This window comes from Corylus avellana, chromosome ca3, assembly GCF_901000735.1.
Source record: "Corylus avellana chromosome ca3, CavTom2PMs-1.0".
NCBI classification, from domain to species: Eukaryota; Viridiplantae; Streptophyta; class Magnoliopsida; order Fagales; family Betulaceae; genus Corylus; species Corylus avellana.
Window position 1 is genome coordinate 4610735 of NC_081543.1, and position 24960 is coordinate 4635694.

At 37.9% G+C, this 24960-nt stretch overlaps 1 protein-coding gene across 8 annotated transcripts; it reads left to right on the forward strand.

Moving 5' to 3' along the window:
- The first annotated feature begins 643 nt into the window (after window positions 1–643).
- LOC132175496 (protein MICRORCHIDIA 6-like) lies at window positions 644–23308 on the forward strand. 8 transcript variants are annotated; one of them, XM_059587467.1, is made up of 20 exons: window positions 644–866; window positions 7737–8108; window positions 8422–8496; window positions 8608–8642; window positions 9574–9652; window positions 9783–9872; window positions 9953–10028; window positions 16579–16657; window positions 17058–17186; window positions 17992–18090; window positions 18233–18334; window positions 18420–18566; window positions 19091–19183; window positions 19685–19736; window positions 19847–19958; window positions 21053–21258; window positions 21347–21459; window positions 22018–22097; window positions 22554–22596; window positions 23160–23308. In XM_059587467.1, the coding sequence occupies exons 2-20, from the start codon at window positions 7745–7747 to the stop codon at window positions 23268–23270; spliced, it is 2085 nt and encodes a 694-aa protein (XP_059443450.1). In that variant the 5' UTR covers window positions 644–866; window positions 7737–7744; the 3' UTR covers window positions 23271–23308. The 8 variants fall into 8 exon arrangements, with proteins under 8 accessions (XP_059443450.1, XP_059443451.1, XP_059443452.1 ...); XM_059587468.1 differs by lacking the exon at window positions 644–866 and adding an exon at window positions 2656–3466; XM_059587469.1 differs by lacking the exon at window positions 644–866 and adding an exon at window positions 3903–5747 and having other exon boundaries at window positions 17992–18021.
- The last annotated feature ends 1652 nt before the right edge of the window (window positions 23309–24960 follow it).

A 24960-nucleotide genomic window follows, 5' to 3' on the forward strand; every position in this document is an offset into this window, starting at 1 on the left:
ATTTAACTTAAAAAATATGGTTGAGATTTGATGAAATCTACTGGTTTAAGATTAATTAATTTTTTCAAATTAAATAATAAAATTTTATCGTATAAGCATTTATCATTTTATTACTTACCATATTATCACAGTTTATCAGCTTATTATGTATCGTGTTGAAATAATAAAATCTTAACAATCTAATTTCAAAGTAATAGTTGAAATTCAGAAGAATCCATTCAATAAAATTTGTTAAGCATGAGAGGGAACTCTAATCCAAATTGATAAAAAGTTTTGTGATGAGTTTTTGTTTGGATGGTAATAAAAAAAATGATTGATTTGATATAAAAATAAAATGAGATCTAAAATTTTTGTGAGAGAAAAAAAAAAAATTTGATAATAAGAAAAATAGAGAATAATCTTTTTTTGGAGAAGTAAAAAAGGAAAAGAGTTTTATTTTTTTAAGATTTCTATTTCGTAGTTGGCAAGCAACCCCATTAAATGCATAGATTTGTGGTTTTCAAATCCCAACCACGTGTCGTCTTGGGAGACCTTGGTTTGACGCGTTTTCATTAAAAGGACCTTTTGATTTCGAATTCAAATCTCCTATCCATAATTAGGTCCGTACTTCACGCTTTTTACTTGTCTTTGCCCCTTTATATGGATTGAGATTCCCATTGTATTTCTCTTGCCTCGGGTTTGTTGTAGGTGCAACACTTTGGCTTAAGAGAAAAAAAGATTTAAAAAAAGAAAAAGGTAGATCTGAAAATTTTGCTGTTATGGAAGATGGTTTTTTAGGATTTTACAGCTTTGATTTGAGATGAGTATGGAATTTGTTTACTCTAAATAGAGAAGGTATTCTTTGGGACTTGACTATTCTGAGGAAGGTAAAAGCCCTGCATGTTCTTGCACTAATCCTTTTATCTGCCAGTTTTTCATCTTCTTCACTTTGTTTTCTCTGGGGCTTTTTCTGCTTTTTACTGTTGTTTCTTTGGATGTATTGGTGTCCAATTAAGCGATATGGCATGAAGCTGTAATGGGTGATAGTGAAAGCTCAAGTTAACGCCATTTTGCTCACTGTCTGCTGATCTTAGCGACGCCATTATCTAGTGTTATTGAGAATCTTACTACATAAACTACCATGAGAGTGTGCTTGAATTGAAGGAAATGATGGAAAGTGAAATAAATTAAGGTTGCGTTTGTTTTCAAAGAAAAATATTTTATTCAAGATAAAATCATTTTGAAAAGAAACTTATAAAAAGTATTTTTGGAAAGAAATATATGTTTTTTGGTTGTTTGGTCAAGATCTAAAAGAAAATATATTATTTAGTTGTATAAAAAATATTTATGTTAATTTAAACAAAAAACTCATAAGTTGGTGGTAATGGTGATTGAGTGGGAGGAGTGAGAGAGGAAGATGGTGATGGCTACATGGATTAATGGATCAATGGATTGGGGAAAGGCAAAGGAGGGAGATGGTTGTTGGGACATGGATTGATGGATCAAGGGAAGGTGAAGGAGAGAGATAGTCATGGTGGTGATCGAGGAGAGAGATGAAGAAAATAATGATGGTGGCGGATACAAAAGAGTGATGGTGGTGATAATACAAAGAAGTTGGGGAATAAGTGGCTAGGAGGTAGAGGTTTGGTCCACAAAATGCCTAATGTTTTAGCGAAGTGTAAACTATTTTCAATACTATAAGTGAGTTGACATGGTTACAACAATTTCTCTAGGAGATTGGATTCTTAACTCCTACTCCTATTCTATTGTTTTGTGATAACTACTAACTAGGTTATTTTACATATTGCGTCTAACCTGGTGTTTCATGAAAGGACAAAGCATATTGAGGTTGATTGTCATTTTATTCGAGAAAAGATACTAAGTGGAGATATATCTACACCATTCGTGAAGTTGGAGACCAGTTAGCTGCTATGTTTAAGGTTAGAGTTTGTTTGTTACAAGTTGGGCTTATTTGATATATATGCCCATCTTAAAGTGGGAATGTTAGAAGAGTTTCTTAGGGTTAAAAGAGTATGTTGGTGACATGAATTTGTTAAGGGGTATTTTGGTCTATGTATTGAATTTACAATATATAGGATACTTCTATTTTGTATTGTTAGGTTAGGGAGGGCTAGAGTGCTATTTGGCTTGAGAGTGTTGTAGGCCAGGCAAACAGTGTGATTGATGAGCTAAAGTTCAAGCCAATGGGGAGAGCCTTGTTTATTGTTGTCTCAGGTGCACAATATTTAGACTTGTATGGGGTGGCTCGTCCCAACAGGGTGAAAGATAAAGACTCAGGCATGGTGTGTGCTATTGGGCCCAGCGTTTTAAATCACTCTCGGCCAGGAGTTCGCAGTGGGGCCTTCAGTGGTTCTTGGTGTGGGAGTGAGCTTGTGTCCCCTTCTTAGCCCGGCTTGCTTCAGGAGATGAAGCTCATCACAAAGGGGTGGATGTTTGCGGGTTTGGGCACACTTAACTCAAATCCTCTTTGGTGTCCCAACATGCTAGGATGCGTTTTTAAGAGCATGGGCCTGCTTCAGTTAAATGCGGCTTGGAGTTTTAAATCAATGTTGACCTAGGCCCAATTACAATCTTAAGTGGAAAATTAAATAGGGGATAAGGAGTCCACATTCGAGCTCAAGCGAACGAGCGGATTCGGGCCATCCCTCCGCTCAATCCACTAGATCTCCAATAGCTTTGCCACTACCTCACGTGGTTGTTACTGATCATCCTGGTGGAGGCGGTAGGGGAGCCAAGGTGCTTCGAGCAATCTATGTTTTGAGACCACTGCCGGTGCTACTCTATTAAGGGTGTTAACTATGGTCACCCTGCTGCGATGCCGCCTATCAGAGCTTCAGTTTTTTGTTTAGAATGCGCTAGTGGTGACCCTTAAGCTAGAATTTTGGATGTTTGTTTGCTGGTTGATGGGTCTATGGATGTGGATATACCTTATGGCATATCTTTTGCTGATGGTGTGATGGTTATACCATGTCTGGGTGTTTTCGATTTTGCGAGAGGTCCTAAGGCCCTAGAGTGGGCATTAGCCTTCAGAGATGGGAAGAGAGTGTTGATTCCAGGTTTGAATCCTTAGAAAGAGCAAGGGGGAAGGCAATAGGCTAGGAAAGGTACATGAGACTGTGCAGACATCCCTGTTGGCATGTTGTGAAGTTGGAAAAACCTGACCAGCCGCAATGGAGACGAGATGCCTGCTCCCTCGGAAATGGTTCCCTATTTCGGGGAAGAGCCTAGGGAGAACAACCATCCCCTTGTTATTGAAGAGTCATTTGCTAGTTTTAGATTCTTTATGTTAGGTGGTTCAAAAATTTATGAGTTTCTGTCGCTTTGTGGGGTTCTTTTGTGACGAGTTTGAGGATGAGTTGATGGATTTGTTCACTACCATTGAAGCGAGTTGAAATCAAAATGGTCGGGCAAGTCCATCTAGTTCTCTTTCTAATTTAGTGAACAAAAGGCGCCACAAGTTAAAGAGGTTAGCTTGTTCTTTTTTTTTTTTTTTTCGTTCTATTAATACGACCTTAAGGTAGGTCATTCTAGTAGAGGCAAAGGTAAGGGGAGGGAGGGGTCCAACTAATTCTTTATGAAGCCTAAGATTCTGTTTTGAAATGTTCAAGGGTTGAATAAGAGGGATAAAATGTGGAGGATTAGGAATCTCCTTAGAGAATGGAAGACTGATATTGTTTGTTTACAAGAAACCAAACTGCAGCTTGTGTCTAGGGCTGTTGTGTATAGTCTTTCACCCTATCAACATGTGGATTAGCGTTATTTGAGTTTGAGAGGGGCTTCTAGAGGGAACTTGTTAATGTGGGATAGGAGGGCGTTGGAGAAAGTTGAAGAGAGTGTGTGTGTTGGTGCTTCGTTGCTTGCTCTTTCAGAAATGTTGATGACAATTTTGAGTGGGCTTTTGTGAGTGTTTATGGCTCTAATGTTGATAATGACAGAAGAGTTCTATATTTGATTAGTTGGTGGAATTTACCATGGTGCATTAAGAGGATTTCAACATCACTCATTACCTGAGTGAGAGATCTAGTGACTCTCGTTCTTCCCTAGATGTTAGAGTTTTATGAGTTGATTTTTGAACATGATCTTATCGTTATCGTGGTCCAGAATTGGGAAGCCCAGTTTCCTGATATTTCTCAGAGGCTCCTTAGACTTTTATTGGATCACTTTCTGTTATTGCTTGATTGTGGTGCTGTTGTAAGGAATAAAGGGTATTTCAAGTTTGAGAAGTTAAAATTAGAATTATGTGGATTAGGTAAAACAATGGTGGGTGTCTTACAGGTTTGAAGGCCACCCTTGTTTTTTCCTAGTGCGCAAATTGAAAGCTTTGATAGTCGACTTGAAAAAATAAGATGAGGAAGTTTTTGGTAATGTTGAGAAGTAGAAAAGGTTCTTATGGATAAGCTCCAAGTGATGTTGTTGCAGAAGAAAGATTCTTATATTATATTGAAAAAGTGAGAAAGTCTAAGATTACCAATGATCTTGAGAGAGTTAACTTTTTCGGAAGAAGTAAGTTGGAGTTAGAAATCGAGAGCACTTTGGCTAAGAGAGGGAGACAAGAATACAAAATTTTTCCACATAATGGCCCATTTGAACAGAAGGAATAGCACCATTGAATTCTTAGTTGTAAATGGTTCTACTTATGTAGACTCATTAGAAATAAGGGAGTACATTCTGCAATTTTACACTAGTCTTTATTAAGAACAATTTAGTTGACAGCCTAATTTAGAAGAACTTCTCTTTGATTCTATTAGTGTTGAGAGGCTTTGTGGATGGAAAGAACTTTTGAGGATAGTGAGGCCTTTGAGGTGGTGAGAGCTTTGAACGGCCTAATGGGTTTCTCTTTGGCCTTCTTTTAATCTTGTTGGGAGGTTCTCAAAGAAGATATCGTGAGTTTAATGCCCAAAGTAAGTTTGAAAAAAACCTTAGTGCTACTTTATTCCCAAGAAAGCCATGGTGGTGGATATTAAAGAGTTTCGTTCTATTAGTCTTGTGGGTTGCGCTTATAAAATTATCTCTATTGTTGTAGCGAATAGGCTGAAAACGGTGTTGGAGAAGATTGTTTTTAGGTCTTGGAATGCTTTTATGAGGGGGAGACAAATTTTAGGCTTAGTTCTAATTGAAAACGAATGCCTTGACAGTAGAATTAAATTAGGGGATCCAGGTATGCTTTGTAAATTAGACTTAGAGAAGGCATATGGTCGTGTTAAAGCCTGTTTGGAATTGTGTTGGAGAGCTTAAAAAGTGCTTTTAGTACTTAAAAAGGTGTGCCAAACAAGAAGCCAGCCTGTTTGGTAAAAAATTTCAAAAATACTTATTTGACTTTTTTACTCTATAAATGGCCAAAACGCATTTTTGGCAAAAGCTTGAAAATAAAGCTTTTGCCAAAAAGCTCTTTGATTTAAAAGTTCTATTTATCAAATACAATCCCAAACATGCTCTTAATTGGGATTTCTTGCTGTATTTGTTGAGGAGATGTGACTTTGGGGAGAAATGGTGCGATTGGATAGAATATTGCATCTACGTTGTGCGCTCTCTGTGTTGATTAACAGAATTTCATCCCCCTTTTTAATAGTGGTGGGCTGCCCAGAGACAAGGATCCTCTTTCCCCTCTATTGTGCGTTGTTGTCATGGAGGCTTCAAGTAGAACGCTGTCCACCACTGTGAATAAGGGGCTTTTATCAAGTTTTTCAGTACGGTGTCTCATCTCTTATTTGCGGATGACATTATGATTCTTTGTGAGCAAAATCTAGGTCATTTTCATCATTTGTTATGTCTTTTCTTATGCTTTGACGCTGTCTCGGTGTTGAAAATTAACTTGGCTAAATAAGAGTTAGTCCTTGTTGGCGTTGTGGAAGATGTTGGAGGCTTGGCTATCCTTGGTTGTAGGGTGTCTTATTTGCCTATGAAGTACCTGGGCCTTTCGTTGGGGGCTTTGTTTGAGAACAAATCTATCTAGGATAGTATTATTGAAAAGATGAAACGTCATTTAGCAAGCTGAAAGAGACTTTTATTTATCTAAGGGTGGTAGGATCACTTTGATTGAAAGCACTCTTTCCAATTTGAGTCCTATGGGATTGGGGTATGGAAAAACATTAGAGTGGGGTGGGGGGTTTTCTTTAGATTTGTAAGATCAGGTTTTGGCATGATGTATGGTGTGGAGATTAGACCTTGAAGGCAGCTTTCTAGGTGTCATTTAGTATTGCTCGCTATAAGAAGACCTTAGTAGCAAGTCATGCACAGCTTTCTAATGACACTTTATAGTGGAATATTACTTTTATCATGTTAGTGCATGATTAGGAGGTGAAGTGGTCATTTCTTTCTTTAATCTTTTGTGCTCTCTTAGGTTGAGACGAGGTGTCGAGGATAAAGTTTGTTGGATCACTTCCAAAAGACAGACATTTGAGATCATATGCTATTACATTGCGTAGTCCCCCTCTGGCTCTCATTTTTCTTAGAGGAGCATTTGGAGAAATAAGGCTCCCTCGAGAATGACATTCTTTGTTTGGACGACAATGTTTGGAAAGATTTTGACATTAGATAACCTGAGAAAGAGGCACATCATAATGATAGATTAGTGTTGCATGTACAAGAAGTGCAAAGAATCCATTGATTATCTCTTGTTCCACTTCGAAGTTGCTAGAGATTTGCATGTAGTTATGCCCCAATTGGTGGTGGAGATTTGGGCTAGTTGGAGAGGTCAGTTTGGCAGCCATCACAATTTAGAAGTCTGGAGGACGCTTTCTTTGTGCATAATGTGGTGTATTTGGAGATAACGCGAGTATTTTGAAGATTGTGAGAGAATGGTCATAGAGTTGAAAGCTATCATGTTCAAGTCTCTTTATGTGTGGATGGCTGCCTACATTAGTTCTCGCTTTTCTAATATTCTAGAATTTTTGGTTTTTTGTTCTTTTGCTTCCTAGTTGGACGTCTCTCTTGCATACTGCCTGTGCACTTGGGTTGTGCCCCTTTACACTTCTAATAAGATTGAATTAATTATAAATAGAAATCATTGGTTTCATTTGTTGTAATTAAAAATTCACTCATTTATGCTAGATGGACAATTATTTATGTAGTTTCAGATTGATATTTCCTTGAATTGATAATGCACTTTCAAATATGTTTAAGGCTTGCATTACTTTGTCTGCATAGTCACCATAGCTCAGAATGTTGGCTATTATTTCTGTCCAAGTTCTCTCTCCTGAGACTAGCTGGCAGAGAACAATAAGAAATTAAAGCTTCCATCATTCCTTTTACTGTTGAATCCATGAGGAAGTTTGACTGAAAAAGGTTAATTATAGAATCTCTCAAGTATGAAAAAAATTTAAATTAATCCAATCTGTACATCTTAATGTCTCCAAAAAAAGTCTGGAAAATGGGTGCCAACGGTGTCAATGGAGGTGAAGGCATTTCTACGTGGAGTTGGTTTGGTGGTTGGATTCTTAATTTTTTTTTTGGTAGAAATGTATAAATATATTGAAGATTATACTATATATAAGGGACAACCAACAGTAGACCGTATTTTACTCTTAAAGACAGTGAAAATCCCAAAGCACTAGAATATAGGGTTGGACTTTCTACTTATGATAACAAAATTTGGAGCATGGTGGGATAAACCATGCTTTAATCTATACTGCCCCATTACTCTCTTGGCTGATTGATCTTTATATCTTTCGTGCCTGTTGAAGCTTTGTTTTCTTTACCTATTGTAACCAGTTACATGAATTTAATTTCTTTTACAGTGCTCAAGATGAGCTTTATAGACATTGTGGACTTATCTAGTGATGATGAATGTGGACATCTGAATGTGAAAGCTGTTAAGTTGGAGCCTGGTATTGTTGGGGGCAGAATACAACAGAAAGAGAATAAGGTTCAACTAGTGAAGCGTCACAAATCTCAAACCCAATGTGGAAGGCAAGAATCTGAAGAAAATAGAGGCTCAAATGCTTTAAGTACTGGTAAAAGTAGCTCTAGAATATGGGATCAAGGGCAGTCTCCAGTGGATGATACAAGTCTTCCTTCCACATCACCTACGTGTCCTGCACCACTTTGTAGGCAATTCTGGAAAGCTGGGAACTATGATGATGGGCTTGGTTCTAAAGTCTCACTTCAAAGTATTCTCCTGTCAACTATAACATATTAATGTTTGCTGACATGCATGTGGTGTTTTGCTGATTTTTGGTCTTTGAAATTTTATGGCCATGTCATCATTGGCTCCTAATATACTGTCCAGCAGACCACTGAGAAGCTGTGGTTGTAATGCAGCTCTATATGAATGTTCTGGTTTTAGATGTTTCCTAGCTCAGGCTTTTCCGTCGCATAATTGTGATAAACCCTCATGCTCTGTGCACAGTAGCACCTGCATCATGATTTATGAAAGCTTGATATATTGTTCTCTTACATTTTTATGCTTTTTTTCTATTACAGATGGCAAAAACTATCTACATGTCCACCCGTTGTTCCTTCATTCAAATGCCACTTCACATAAGTGGGTCTTCGGCGGTATGTGCAACTAATGAATTTGCATGTTTCAGTAATTGTGCTTATATCTATGATTGGTGGATTTATGGCACCTTGCATTACTGCCTTTTTCCGGTTGCTTCCTGTTTGCAGCTGTAGCAGAACTGCTTGACAACGCAGTTGATGAGGTGAGCTTTTTAACTTGAATTTTCGTACTTTATATTGTTGCTTTGGTTCGTTGTGGTGCTGGGGTTGTGTAATCCTTCTAATGTTGCAAATTAATTTGAATGATAACAGTATACTTTGATTTCTTTTTTTGGATGGTTTTATTTTTTTGATAAATAATGAATTCATTGATAAGTGCAAAGGGGCGCAACCCTAGTACACAAAATGTATACAAAGAAAGGCCCCACTAAATGGTTTTGTATATTTCAGTAGTGTAGCTCATATTAATCTCAGACTTTTAGGTTGAGATAATTACTTTCTTAGTCTTAAGCTTTTACTCTTTCTCTTTTTTTTTTTTTTTTCTTTCTTTGTAAAACACAAAAAAATAAAAGAGGCTGAGTAGGCTATTTATTTGTGGTTTTTGTTAGGTACATCTTTGTGTGACATTAGAATTATTTTGCTGAGTACGCCTTTAACATCTATGTGACAAGCAGTAAAAAAATTGAGGCAGTGGAAAATTAGAGAGAACAAGGTTTATTGTTGATTTAGCAATGCTGCCAATGGGGCTGGAATATATATGGTGGGACTATGTAGAAGACATAAAAATCTTCCTGTTACGCTATGTTAATGCCATGCTTGATAGCTGTTTTGGTTACTTGTTGAGGTATTGGTATATGGAAGCCTATAAGGTCATGGGCTTCTGCTTAAGCGTTTCCTTGGCCAGTTAAATTTCACCTCTTTGATGGTTTATATGATATTTTATTATAAAAGCACAACACTTCTTCATTGAAAGACAAGATTTTTCAGTTAGGTTCTTTGTTATGGCTTTTGCGGGATTGCATATGCTCTTGATGTTAATTGGCTGTGTTGTGATTATGATTTTTCTTTCTGTCTCAAACTATCATATCATGTTATGCATTTCACTATTTTTCCTTCTTTTCTTAAATTGGATAGATCCAAAATGGAGCCACTTTTGTCCTTGTAGATAAAACCACAAATCCAAAGGATGGAGGTCCAGCATTGTTAATCCAAGGTATCATGTATTTGAAATTATAGCAATCAGAATATGATTGTTACTGTGATCTGGAAGTCCTCACCAGTAAATTCTATACTGGAATATTTTTGCTAACTCCTATATGTAAAATCTGTTTACTTGTCATTAGATGATGGTGGTGGAATGGATCCTGTAGCAATCAGGCGTTGTATGAGTTTTGGGTTTTCAGACAAGAAATCTAAATCAGCCATTGGACAATGTATGAATAGTAGCAATCACTCTACAGTTTCTTTTGATTATCTTCTTTCATATTAATTGGGTTTACTTGTAGTCTTCCAGATGGAAACGGCTTCAAGACTAGTACGATGAGACTTGGCGCAGATGCTATCGTCTTCAGCCGCCACCTGAATAACAGGTTTCAATTCGAAAGTGACTCTTTTCAATCTTTATGCATTGAAATTTTGTGTTTAGTGACCCCGTATATGAGCCATACTGCCTTATAAACACCCACATGCATATATACATATGCATACTTAGCAAATGGATGAGAAAGCCTTGGGTTGGGTATCCTCTTCTTCGGGCAAAGGCTTGGGTTTGGTAGTGGGTTAGGTGGCGGCGAGCAGTGGCTTTGTCGACAATCATTGACGGTGCAGGTGTTGGTGGAAGGGTTGCCGCTCGCCGAAGATCTTCTGTTCAAGGAGAAACTCCCGGTTTCACTTTCGCAACACTTGCCTCTCTCCCATTATGTATGGCCGGTGATGAGGTAGCAATAGTTCCTCTAAGCACAAGGCTCTCTAATTTCGTTTTTGGCAGCAAAGTGTGCAGGTTAGGAAAGTTGCATGCTTGTTTTGGCAAGTCGGGCCTAGGAAAGGTAATGTGTGTGACCCCGTTTGTCTGGGGGCTAAGTTATCTACTACAGTGTTAGAAAAGGTCCAAGCCTCTAGTATGGGCTCTTTAGGAGTCAACTCAGCTTCCCGTAGTTCTAAATGGTTGTTGCCTGTTGGCATTGGTTGTTAGTGGGGGGAAATGGTTTCCTTTGCCTAATTTTTCTCTTTCTCCTTCACCTTCTTCTCATGAGGAGGTTCCAAAATATCCTTGGCAAAGCTCTCCCTCTCCCTCTCTCTCTTTTGTAGTTGTTCTGCTTCGGCGGCTTCTCTACGTTCATTACTCGTGTGAAAGGTGCCACAAAGTTCTTTCAAGAGTTTAGGTCTTGGGCTGTTCTATTTTGGTCTCGTCAGCAGTGATTCAGTCAAGGTGGTTCTCAGACGATAGGTAGTTTGTGTCACATTGGAGAGCGATCATGTGAGTGGCGCGTGGTGGTGTCTAGTTCGATCCCCTTCAGCAGTTGTCATGTGCAGTTGGGTATGGAAAGCCGGTTCTTTGTGGAGGCTAAATCTTTTCTGTTCTCGGTGGGGAAAGGGTCTTTAGAGCTCAGGGTAGTGGAGAAAAGGAAAGATTTTGCAAGGGGTAGTCCTTTTGGGCTTGTGATGCACTGCGTGGCTGCTGTCGATGGTGGAAGTGGTGTTGTGAAATCCTAGGGTTGAGGATTTCATTAAGTCTTATAGGGAGGGGTCGAAGGTAACCATCGTGCGGAGAAGTGGGAATAGGTCTGGTAGGTTCTTGGAGGTGGCGGTCTACGACATGGGTGGTCGGAGAGGATTGGTTCTAATTCTTGAAGGCCTGATGGGCGGGCTTGGAGTCGTGTTTTAGGGGAGTTGTCTAAATTCTTGGCTTTTCTTGAAGACGATGGAAAGGCAATTGGGTTTCCATCGTTTGCAGAGGTGGTGCATTCGGTGGCTCCTGTCTCTGTCAAAGGTTGCGGGCCTTTGGTTCAGATTGCAGTTCCGCGGGGTGTGTTGGAGCTGGAACAAGTGCTGTAGGTGGTGATTTGGGGTGGTTTGGAGAAGAATCATCCACTTGGTCTGGATTGCTCCGCGGTGGTTCGACAATCGGTGGATTGTTACGCTTTGGAGAAGCAATCGCTCAGTCCCCTAGGTAATAACCTTTGTGCTTCTGATGGCTCTAGGTGCAGTTCGATGTGCTGCATCTAGGGTGACGTTCATGGTTTGGCGCAAAAAGAGGATGGTGTATTCAAAAAGCTTCTCCCACTCTTTGGGGAGTGGATTGATTTGGCTTGCAAGCTTTTGCCTTAAGTGTTTTTGGCTTAAGCATAAGGCGGGCAAGATGCTTAAGAGGGTTAAGGTAGTCTTCAAAAGGGCTCGGTTTCGAGCTAGGTCCAGTTGCAAGGGTTCCGAAGCCCAATATAAAGAAGGCTGTTTTGGTGGGTTATGACCTGGTTTTCAGGTCAGATGCTTCTTTGGATACGGGTTATGAGACTTCGATGGGTGTTGGAGTGAACGAAGGGCGAGTCTCGGTTACATGTGTGATTCTATGTCTGATGTTGTCGGCGGCTGTTGATGGTCTTGTTTCGACTTTCTCCGGTCTTGTTTCGGTGTCTTTTAGACTTGAATCTTATGTTCCAGTGTCTTTTATGCATGCCTCTCCCTTTTGTGCAAGCCTCTACGCAAGCCTACTCTACCTTTGTTCTTTCATCTCCGCCGCCGGTAGCAGCGAGTGTCTCTTTGGGGTACTCGTCAAGAGCTGGTCCAGCATTTTCTAAGCACGGGATTTTTTTTCCTTGGTGGTTGTGGCTGATATGGTAGACTCGGGAACTGAGGGGTTTTCTTTGGGGCCGATTTTCATTGAAGTTGGGTCAGATTCCTTTGGTGCCTCTTTGTTGGGGGCAGCCACTTTGGGTGAAAGGCTTTGTTTTTCTCTTCCGGTGATGTTGGGGTGTGGGGCACCTATCTACTCGTCAAAGTCCAAATCGGTGCTGAGATACTACTGTAGATTGAAGGTAGGCAGAGGAGCTCAGATGAACGCTTCTCTAATTGACGAGGTTGTGACGACGATCAGTGCTCCAATGGTGCCGCTTTTAGGTGCTTCATCTCAGGCCTTGGTTTGGACTGTGGTCCAATCCTTGTCGGAGCCAGGTGGGGGAGCGGTCAGAAAGTCTCCTTCGGCTAGCCGTTTTTGGTGAAGATCTAGTCTGTGGGGATCTCTTACGAGGGGGATGCGAAGAGGTTTTTGAACTTCATGGCTCAAGTTGATGAGAGGCAGTGCCAAGAGGTTTTAGTCTCCACTCCTAAGCCTAAAGGGAGAAGGGAGCTGAAGAATTTGGAGTCCTCGATCAACTTTGATGCAAGGAGAGTTGGCTCTAGTCGGGACAGAGGCAAGAGGGCTCTTCCTGTGATGTAATTTTGCCTAGGGTTTTGGGGGTTGGTATTGTAGGGGCTTTTGAGGTTTCTCCTATTTTTGGGTTTTTGTGGGTGTTTTTCCTTCTTTTTTATGTTTTTGTTTTTGCTTATTCTTTTTCTTTTTTGGTATCCTTTTTGTATACTTCCTGTATGCTTAGGGGCACCTTATGCTTTCTATAATATTTCTCTATTTACCTTTCAAAAAAAAAAAAAAAAAGAAGAGAGGAGGTTCCCCCGTGGTTGGGGGGGGGAGGGGGGGGGGAGAGTTTTAGTACACCGAAAGGGTTAAACATATAAGTTAACTGGTCTCCATACTCCACGAATGGTGTAGATATATCTCCACTAAGTATCTTATGTCAAATAAAATGACAATCAACCTCAATATACTTGGTCTTTGCATGAAAAACTGGGTTAGGTGCAATATGTAAAGCAACTTGGTTATCACAAACAAATGTGATAGAAGTAGAAAATGAGAATCCAATCTCCGGAGAAAATGTTGTAACCATGTCAACTCACTAGTAATACAAGTCATTGCTGTATATTCTGCTTCGGCACTTGACGGTGCGATTACTATTTGTTTTTTACTTTTCCTAGTGACCAGATTACCTCTTAATTATGTACTATCTCCTTTAGTAGACCGTTTATTTGAGGAGGAACTTGCTCAATTTGCTTAAGTAAAACCTTCTAGAGGGGCAGGCTTTGTGGACAAAGTGAAATAATGGTGGTCTTCCTATCATTTTCAAGGCTCCCTGAGCTTTGTTTTGGCTCACAAAATTAAGGCTTTGAAAGCTGATTTAAGAGTTTGGAATGAGCAAGTGTGTGGCAATGTGGAGAACCAGAAAAGAATCTCATGGAGGTGTTAAATGTTCTTGATGGTTTGGAGGAAGAGAGCGTGTTATGTGATGAAGAGAAGCTGAGGAAAGACATGGCTATTGGTGATTTGGAGAGGGTAACATTGTTGGAGGAGATGAGTTGGAGGCAAAAGTCAATGGCTCTTTAGCTAAGAGAGGGGGACAAATGTACAAAGTTTTTCCATCAAGTGGCTCACTCGATGGAGAAATAGCTTCATCAAGTCGCTGTTGATCAATGGATCAGTTTCCTTGATCATTATGAGGTTAGGAAACACATTGTGGTTTTCAATAATAGATTGTTTATCGAACAGTTTAGTTGGGGACCCAAGCTTGATGGCCTTGCTTATGACTCTATTGATGAGGAGGGGGCCATTTGGTTAGAGAGACCGTTTGAGGAGATTGAGGTGTTAAAGGTGGTGAAAGGTATGAATAGTGATAGGGTGCTAGACCTTGATGGTTTACTATGGCTTTCTTCCAAGCGTGTTGGGATATGATTAAAGAAGATGTTATGAGGGTGTTCCATGATTTTCTTGCTAGAGGTAAGTTTGGAAAAAAGCTGTAATGCTACTTTTAATGCTCTCATTTCGAAGAAGCCAGAGGCTATTGATGTTAAAGATTTTAGACCCATTAGTTTAGTGAGTAGGGTTTATAAGATTATTGTCAAAGTCCTAATCAATAGGGTGAAAACTGAAGAGGGTTGTAGATAAGATTATTTTGAAGCCCTAGAATGCGTCTACTAGAGGAAGGCATTCTAACTTCGTTCTTATTAGCTAATGAGTGCTTGGGTAGAGGATCAGATTGGGTGAACCAAAAGTGCTTTGCATACCGGATATTGAGAAGACCTACGATCATGTTAATTGGGAGTTCCTACAGTACTTGCTAAGGAGGTGTCGTTTTGGGGAGAAATGACGTAACTAGATATTGCATTGTATTTCTTTGGTGCGCTTTTCTATTTTGGTGAATAGTTCTCATTCCGGTGTCTTCAGTAGCTCCTGTGGTATGAGACAGGGAGATCTTCTGTCTCCTTTGCCCTTTGTCATTGTAATGGAGGCTCTTAGAAAAATGATTTCAGCTACCATAGATGGGGGCTTTCTTTCAGGCTTTTCAGTGGGATCTGAGAACTCAGATATGCTTCACATTTCCCATCTTAGGTTAGCAAATGACACCTTATGTTTTTTTTGTGAGGCTAAACTAGATCACATCCATTATTTGCTTGCCTTATTCTTATGCTGTAAAGCTGTATCCGGTTTGAATTTTAATCTGGCCAAGTCATAATTGGTTCTTGTGGGTAACGTCAGTTGATGGGTTGGCCAGTATTATGGGTTGTGGGGTGTCTTCTTTGCCGTTGCAGTATCTTGGCCTTCCGCTGGAAATTCCTTTTAAGGCTAAATCAATTTGGGATGGTGTTATTGAGAGGATTGAGCGTCGTTTGGCGGGTTGGAATTATCTTCTTTCTTTTTCAAAACTCTTAACCACTAGACAGTTACCTTAATTCTTAATTTGCTTAGTTTTCATGAATTTTTTGACTTGTTTTCTATTTCTAGTTAGGTATTCTCTTATATATTCCCTGTGTACTTGGGTTGTGCCTTTTGCGCTTTTATTGATAATTTTGATTACTTGTAAAAAAAAGTTAAGCACTTGTTTGGTTAAAATATTCCTACAAGAAGGTAAGAATACAGTTTTTTTAAAAAGTGTTTTGTATTTTGAGAAGTGTTTTATGTTTTGAGCTTTTTGTTAATGTATTTGAGAAGAGTGAGAAATTTAAACTGAAAACAGAAAACAAGAATACAGTGTTGGCGAAAATAGCCACAATTTTCCTGAAATATCTCTTCAGGGATCTCTCTCTCCCTCTCTCTCATCTCTTTAGAATTTTATAAAGGTGAGAAGTTGATGGTGTTGGTGTAACACATGAATCACGTATGCACCATCCTTTAGGTTTAATGAATGGAAACTCATTTAATTGATCAAAAGATTATTAGAACCCTGTGGGCCTGTATAGTTCAGATGTTTTTTGTTCTATCTTTTAAGTGATTAACGAGTTAGTGGATACACTAACGTGAAGTTCAGAATGGCAACTGCATGCTAGAAAATTGATGGATTTTTTGCTTTGGTACTATGTTAAATGTGAGATATAGATAAATTCTTTTCATGTTTTTTTCCAATTTTTTTGGAGTTAATGAGGGAAAGAATCAGAGGTTCCTCAAGTACACCAAATAGTATACTCTTTAACTCTAGATTATTCGGTAAATTTGACTTTCAAGAAGATGCAATACTTTTAGGCCCTTGGGGTCCATCTGATGGTTCAGATGTTTTTTGTTCTATCTTTTAAGTGATTAACTAGTTAGTGGATACACTAAGGTGAAGTTCAGAATGGCAACTGCATGCTAGAAAATTGATGGATTTTTTGCTTTGGTACTATGTTGAATGTGAGATAAAGATAAATTCTTTTCATTTTTTTTTCCAATTTTTTTGGAGTTAATGAGGGAAAGAATCAGAAGTTTCTCAAGCACACCAAATAGTACTCTTTAACTCTAGATTATTCGGTAAATTTGACTTTCAAGAAGATATAATACTTTTAGGCCCTTGGGGTCCATCTGATTTTTCACACTTTCAACAAGTCTATGACTTTCAGAGCTCTTGCATTTTTGTTTCTTTACTTTTCCGTATAATTCAATCTGTATAATTCTCTATTTTTATATCCTTTTGAAAAATGATGAGTGAAATATCATTGACATGCCAAAAGTCAATATTTATATATGATAGATTTCATTTTCATTTGTTTTTTTTTTTTTTAAAAAAAAAAATGGTTGGCAGTTCGAACTTCTTGTCAGCTAATATTAGTGTATTCCATAATCAGGACAATGACTCAAAGCATCGGTCTCCTCGCTTATACATTTTTGACAAAAACAGGCCATGACAGAATAGTAGTACCCATGGTGAGTTTCACTTCTCTACTGTAAGAATAGTAGTACCCAGGAGGGACACGCTGCCAAACCTACCATTCTTACTTGAAAGCTTTTCCGTTAATATGATGTATGAACAATAAATGTGTTACTATGATGTATGTGTATGTAATGTGCCTTAGAATGCTATAAGTTTGTTCAGGTAACACAATATGCTTACTTGATTTTCACTAAGGAATGAGGTTATCTTTCAACACGTGATTGTCCTGGGGTAGTTCCTGTTGCATGCTAGTAAACTTTAGATCTCAAAGTCTTAATAGGTGTCAATTATTTTGTGGTTTCTGGTTTTGTGGACTGTGATGGCGCAGCTTGCTCTGTTATCCTCTCTCTGCTGAGGTTTCTCTTACTTTGTAACCCACCATGTCGCTTGCAGGTGGATTATGAATTTAATGCATCAACTGGCGCACTGGACATATTACATGGTAAAGAACATTTTATGTCTAACCTTTCCATGCTGTTGCAGTGGTCTCCATTTTCAACAGAAGCAGAGCTTTTAAAGCAAGTAAGCTCATTTAAAATTTTCTTTCTTATGTTGCAACTTGCTCTTTTCCACACCTCATCTGTATGCTGCCACTAATTGATATAATGTGTTAACTATGATGGGAATCTGATTCATCAAAAAAAAAAAAAAACAAACAAACAAACTATGATGGGAATCTGCAAATGTAAGAGAAATGGGGGTGAATTTCCTTCTGCCTCTATTCCATTCTTCCGAATATATAGAAAAGTTGGCTACACAATACAACTCATGAATTGACAGTTAGTGGGGCTCACCACATGTTCTAGAAACTTCTTGAAAGAAACTCCTATCATTCTAACACACCACTTCGAGCTGGAGCATGTATATAATATATATGCTCAACTTGGAATAAACATACAAACGAAAATAAACAAATTCTAATAATACGTAAATATTCTAGTCGGTTTATTTGGTAGATTACATGGTTTTGCTCTGAGTCACCTATTGAATTCATAAGTGTGAATTCTACTTCTTCTTTTTTTTTTAAGTATTAATTTTTTATTGTTAAGTTTTATGCACACCTAGGGAGTCTTGATCTCCCTCCTCCCAATTCTTATTGGAAGATGCACTGTTTGACCCTAAGCCCGCTGGCCGTAATGGTGAATTTTACTAAAATATAATTTTTGTCTAAGAAGAAGGCGTTCCTTCTGTGAAGTTGTTTAATTACCAAATTTTCTCACTTCTCACAGATGTAGAAGAAAGCAATTGCATAGATGTTTCTTGCAGTTTACCTAGCTCTTAGAGTCCTTTTCAAACTTTTCTCACTTCTACCACAATTTGATGGCAGTTTGATGACATTGGGGCTCATGGCACAAAGGTTATTATCTACAATTTATGGTTCAATGATGATGGTGATGTTGAACTTGACTTTGAATCAGATCCTGAGGTTGATATTTATTTTGCCTTTTTTGTTGGGTAAACACCCCCTCCCACAAACCCCACACACACAAAAGAAAAATAAAAGAAAAAAACACACCCCCTTAGCGTCTTTTCTGATGATGGGGGCTTCCCTTGGACGGTGGTTGCAGGATATTCGTGTTAGTGGGGAGACCAAGAAAATTGGCACAATCCCTGGTTGGAAGACAGTAAATGAACAGCACATTGCCAATCAATTCCATTATTCTCTCCGTGTAAGCATATTAAAAAATCTATATACCTGAATCAGATGTACAAGAAATCAATTTTTACTTACTATGGTTTCCTCATGTTCCACAGGTATACCTGTCCATCTTATACTTGCGAGTTCCTGAAAGATTCAACATTATATTGCGAGGGCGAGTTGTTGAGCATCATAATATTGCCCTTGATCTCAAATTCCCAGAATTCATCTTGTACAGACCTCAATCTGGTGGATGTGTGGAGGTTGGTATTAAATTTTTGTCAACTTCTTTCTTATATGATTACTCTGTTGGTCTTCATTCAAAATAGTGAGTTTTGTGGATTTTATATGTTGCGATCGTATCTCTTGTCAAGTGCCAAACAATGTTCATTGTATTCTCATCAGCTGTTTGAACTGGATGAGCCATTTTTTTCCCTGGCCTGGCTGTAGGTCTGTAGGGTTTCTTAGTTAAAATCCATTTTTGCTTAAAAGGCCGATTCGTACTTGAAGGAAATCCATTTTGATATTACTCATGGTGGATGGTTTGTTTATCCTTTTTTTTTTTTTTAGGAAAATGGAATGCACACACCTTATGGAACTGGCGTGTGACCTTTCTCTCCATTTTTTTTTTCCATTTTTTTTTTTTAAATTTAATTTTAATCTTAGATTTGGTGCAAGCATGCATTGACCTACATGCGATGTACTTTCATATTTGCTGTCACTTTTTGGTGATTGATATATGCAGTGGCTGTCATTTACATTGCATCTCTCTTGTTTGATTGTGCAGGGTCAAGTTATAACTTCAATTGGATTTCTTAAAGAAGCTCCACTTGTGGGTTTTCACGGATTCAATGTCTACCATAAGAACCGTCTAATACTGGTAGTGACCTTTTAGAAAATGAGTTTCACTTCCATTGGTGTTGCAATGCGATAGTGAAATTGTTATGATGCGAAAATTCCTTATCAACTATTTACATTGTTGTTGTTATTAGTATTATTATCCTCCTCCTCATTATTATTATTAGTATTATTGTTATTGTTAGTATTAATAAGATAGGCAAATGAATCTCAGGCACTCATTCGGGATTGAACCTTTGACTTCACCTTCTGTCCTTCTTGAGAGGATATGCTATTTGGTTTTTGTTGTTGTAGCGTTCTACTGATTATTGTCATAATTAGATAGTGTCTAGCTGTTTCATGCTTTTGTTGTGAGAATGTTCAACTTTCTGTTCTTCTCCCAGTATCTCAGTGTGTAGCTGTTTCATACTTTCGTTGTGTGAATTTTCAACTTTCTGTCCTCCCGAAAAAATTCCTTATCATGCCATATTTTATTGTGGAAATGGTGCGCTTAATTCTTTGCCTTCTTTCTCTTTTCTTGCAGCCGTTTTGGCAGGTTCTGAGCTATCAAAACAGTAGGGGTAGAGGGGTTGTTGGTAAAAGCTGCAATAGCCCTCTTTTTATCAATTTTTTCCTTCTGTTTGGAGGTTGATTATGTTAAAAAATTGGAGTTTTGAGGTGCCTAATGTCAATAATGTTATTTTAGGTGTATTGGAAGCAAATTTCATTGAACCGACTCATAACAAGCAAGATTTTGAGAGAACTTCCCTTTTCCAAAAGCTTGAAGCTCGATTGAAGGAAATGACATTTGAATACTGGTAAGCTATTTCTAACATTAAAAAAAAAAAAGTACTTTTCTCGTCCCGTGCTGCTGATCCTCTATTTTATTTGAATATCTCAAAATATTGTCCACTTTAAAGTAAATGGACATAATTTAAGACTTTCCTAATTTATCTTTTCCTTTATTTGAAAATTTTGTAGGACCTTTTCATTTCTTTATTTGAGTTTAGATTAAGGAGGAAAGTTTTAAAAATTTATACCTTTTTAGTTCAAAGACAATGCATTAAATCATTGTGGAAAGTGATTCCTTGGTCATCATGTATTCCATCCTGAACCAGCATCATGTCCAGGACTGGCAAATTGCATCTATTGTCAGAGATGTCTACCACCTCCTCAGCTAAATGTCATCTTGGACTGCATTGAAACTCCATCATACTATCAACTCTACGCACAATCTTGCCAAATGGGTCGCGTCCAACCTCATGTGGAAGTATTCCCATATCTCTCCTCTCCCCTAGTGTAACTGGATTATATTGGGATCTCAAACCACCTTGATCCCTCTTTCCCTTCTTTTCCCTCCTATTTACTCCAAAAAAAAAAGGCATTAAATGATGTCTAACTTACAACGTTGGATTTTCTATATTGGCCAACAATATGAGATGGAAGGTGTAGTATCTTGTTGTGATTATGGAAAATTTCCCTTCAATCTTCTCACTGTCCTGCTCTTTTTCCCTTTTCCTAATCCTGCTGGAGCGATAAAGTTTGTATTTTTTTTGGAAACTTATCTAGGGGATTTTCATCCAACAAATAGAAGGTGGTTAATAAATTTTCAGTTTTACATAGCATTTAGATGGAGTTTTTAAGTATCTAAATTATATTTTATTTTCTTTCAATTGATGTATGGGATCATTTTCATTATTATTAAAATAAGTGACTTTTCTTCAACTCTTGTCATCAGTTTCTTTGTTGCATTGGTTTTAGTCAAATGCAATCAAGAGACAAATATTTTGATGAAATTGTGGCTTATAGTACCGTGTCACTTCTGTGTGGTGGAGAAATGCTCCAATAGTAGGTCAAGGTATCATAGCAGATTTGTAATACCTCCCTGATGCACATTAATGAACTTTGGCAGGGATTATCATTGTGGACTAATTGGGTACCATTCCAACAAAATCCCTCGAGTACCAGTGACCCCGCAGGTTTCATCCCATTGTATGCCACACTCTAGCAAACAACTTGACATGTCTAAGATAAATTCGCCTGCTATTAGTGGTTTAGAAGCAGCACTTGGAAGATCAGAGCAATCAATATCCAAGTCTCAAAGCATATCTGAACTCGGTACTTTTTAATTTAAAATCGTTTTTCATAATTTCTAATCTTAATAAACGTTATCCAACATATGATATGGTGCCTTGTGTTGGCATAGGATTACGTGTGAAGAGGAAGGAACATGGTGATATAATAGAGGTAGAAAAAGCAAAACGGCAGGCAGTGGAAGTGGTCAATGTAACTGATTCTGGGCATTGTCAGGATATACAGGTCTGGATGGGCAACTTGTAATTTAATTTTCTTTGACATTGAATGCTGCTACTACTGCACCCACCCACTCTAGAGCAAAGAAATTTAGACCCCTTTCTCTATTTACATTGATTAATTTGAATTTATTGGCTATACAGAGACTACCGAGGAATATAACATTAATGCTAACGTTCTGTTTGTTCCTGTATTGATGATCTGGTGGGTCTGCAAAAGCATGCAAACCAACCTTGAAATGAAATCATCCTTTTCTTTTACCTCTTTTCCTGTGTAAAAGGGAAAACTCCTCGACCAATATCTGGCTTCTTTTCTGTTATCTTGCTTGTTACTTTCATTGCACAGTTTACTTTTCAGAACTGTTTTCTGAGCCAAAATGCACGATTGATTGCTCTATAGAGTGCTTTACGGTTTTGCTTTGGATTAATAACTAGGAACTTTATTAATCTTCTAATGGGTGATCATATCCCGCACTCCTTTATTGAAGAATAATCTCATAGCCATAAAAGGGGAAAGAGAGGGGGGAGGGAACTTTTGCTAACGTCTTTCATGCATTTTATGTAGGCACTGAATGCTGCCGATAATCAGCCGAAAGATCAAGAGACTGTAAACTTGTTGCAAGCAAACAAGAAGCTGCATGCAGAGTAAGTATGTTAGGTGTTTAGTCCTCCATGGTTAGCTGCACTTGCACTTGACCACATAGAATAACAGATTAGATGGAATTTTGTTTCACTTTTTCCCACCCTTTAATTGGTAACGTATGCATGCGTCCCATGAGCTGTGATCCTATGACCTCATCCTCTACTTTGCTCTTTTGGATTGAGGAGGTGCCATTTGAGATAGAGCTCATTGACTAGATTGAATGGAGAATCCAGATATCAGGGGTTGACATTTTGGTCAAGATATGGGAGATCTACTTCATAGTATCATATTTCTTGGCTATTTATACAAAGCACTGGCTCATGCTTGCATAGTTGCATGGCAAAGAGCCCTTTTTGGCGTGAAAATATCTTGACTAAATCAACAGTTGCACTCCAAATTATGAGGAACTAAAATTCATGCTCACAAAAGGCACTTATTTATTTGTTTTATGTTTTCAGATGTTTGGAATATGAGAAGAGGGAGGAAGAACTTAAACTCAAGGTACTTCGAATACACCAATAGTCACTAATTGTGTTCTAGATTTCTGTCTTTGTGTTAGATTCCTGTACTATTTCTGTACTTGGTGCTAAAAAATTTTGATCTCTGTTGTTATGCTCAAAACACCTGACATTTAATTGAAAAAAAAACTTTGCTACTGTGGTTTTTGGGTAACCCACTAAAGATGACTTCATTTCGTGTAGCATCTGTAGGAAAACTTCTTTCCTTTTGGATGGGGTCATCCAAAAAATAAAACTGGAAAATAATAAGGAAACCCTTCAAGGAATTTTCCATGGTCCAAAACTCTAATGACATGTAGGAAAACCAAAACCCCTAGAATTTATCCAATACATCATGTAAAATAGGCTCATTTCAATGTTTGTCCAAATGTGCAAGTACCAAACAAATTTTAGAATAGTATAATGTTTAGCCCAGCAGAGTTTCTGATTCTTGAAGTTGTAGATTGCTATCCTATCACCTACATTAGAGCAAGTGATGGGTGCTCTTTTAACTTGTAAGATTTTCATTTAACCAGTTAATGAGAATCAATCTCTTTGAATGTGCAGGTGACACAGCTCAAAATTGAAATAGAGGAGGTTCAACATGAATATGATCGGATGTTGAGTGAATTAAAATCCCTAAGCACTGTGAAGGATGAAAAGAATGCTTTAATATAGATTCTGTTTGCTCTTTTTATCCAATTCCTTCATTTATAGCTTAGTGTTGTAGTGATAGCTCTGTGTAGCCTAAAGTTTTCTTCCTTATAGAGGGGTGAGGTGGATATAAGATCGTTGCAACTTGTAAAGGCCCGTAAAAGAGGTGAATAGGTGTTCCCAAACAAACTTAACTAGTTAAAATTTTGAGACACAAGCCAGACAAAATCAATCAACAAAAATTCAACATGCAAGTGTAGTAGATAAAACTAGAAGATAATATGTAGAGATTTTAGTTGATGAAGTGGAAATTTTTTGAAGAACTCTTAAAAAAACCTCCATGCAAATTACACTATAAAAAGAAAAGTTTTATAACTTGTTTCAAGTACTCACAAGTTGCATGAGGGTCGAGTGAAGTTGCAAGTTATACATGGAACTTGCATGGTTGAGCAACAGATGGCAGAGTAACAACTTTAAGACTTTCTTGAAAGTTGAGGAGCACAAGTCACGAAGAATTACTCACTTCTTTATGAAAATTGAAGAGAGTAGAAACCACTCGGGTTTCAAAAAAATAAGGGTAATGTCACATATACAATTCTTTTACAACTTTTGACACGTGTTAACATGTGATTGGAGACACATTAGCTACTAAAATAATAATTTTAACAACATGCTGGCATAGGTAAAATAGTAGGAAGTTTAACATTTTTCAAAGGACAATTATCGCATTTGAGGGGATTTATTGTACAAAAGAACTCTCAAAAGTCTTATCCTACTTCATTCTAATCTTCTCAAAATGGGTAGTCAGCATTTGAAGTTTATAATTTTTAACAATCTAGGTTTCTTTTCAAGAGTTATTCATTTGAATTCTTCTTACGAAATAGCCATGAAGATAGCATGTAATCATTTATCTCATCCGTTGACCAAAGATCTATATACCTACGAACAACTCCATCAAAAAGAAGCATAGGTTTCGACCAACCTTTTTCAATTGATAGACACTTTCATCCAAGATTTCAGGAAAGCTTTCATGCCTACTTTCTGGTGGGCATAATTGCTTCCATCAAAAAAGGTAATGCGGTTAAAGATTGAGGGTCTGTTTGGCAAACTATTTAAAATTAATTTTCTCTTTTCAATTCTTGGAAACCCTCAAATGTTAGGTATCCAATCAAATTTTTAAATGTACCCTTACACTAACGCATGCAAATCATAAAACTTTTTTTTTTTTTTTTTTTTTTTCAGAAAAATTAAACATATAACACTTTGAAAAAGAACTACGTACATTTATTTTAAGACTTTAGAAAAAATGAAGGCTGGCGTGGTGGTCACTGATGGCTGCTTAACCCATAATGGCACTAGGGACCACTGCGGGGTTGCTAGATAGGTCTTACGCCCACTTTTGGTATCCCCGCGATGGCTGCTGGGATTGTTTGGCAGGGGTGTCAAGGCGGTTACGGTTAGTGGTTATTGGCAATAACCGCTAATCGTAACCGCCTTAGCAGTTAGTAGATTTCACTAACTGCAACCGCTAACGGTTAGCGGTTAACGGGTAATCGCTGGTTAACGATTAGTGAAATAGATAACCGCGAGAGTTTTTGGGTTTTTTGGGCCTTTTTTTACCCTCAGTTTATATATATATATATATATATATATATAGTGTCTCCTTGGGCCCAATTGCTATAAAAAGAGTCCATATTGAAAAATCAAAAATATT

Coding starts and splice junctions, on each gene's coding strand:
- LOC132175496 (XM_059587461.1), top strand. CDS start 5,723: ATGATTCTTTGTGAGCAAAATCTAG. Junction 16,658..17,057: donor ACAGAATAGTAGTACCCATG/GTGAGTTTCACT, acceptor TGTCGCTTGCAG/GTGGATTATGAATTTAATGC. Junction 18,091..18,232: donor ACTTTGAATCAGATCCTGAG/GTTGATATTTAT, acceptor CGGTGGTTGCAG/GATATTCGTGTTAGTGGGGA.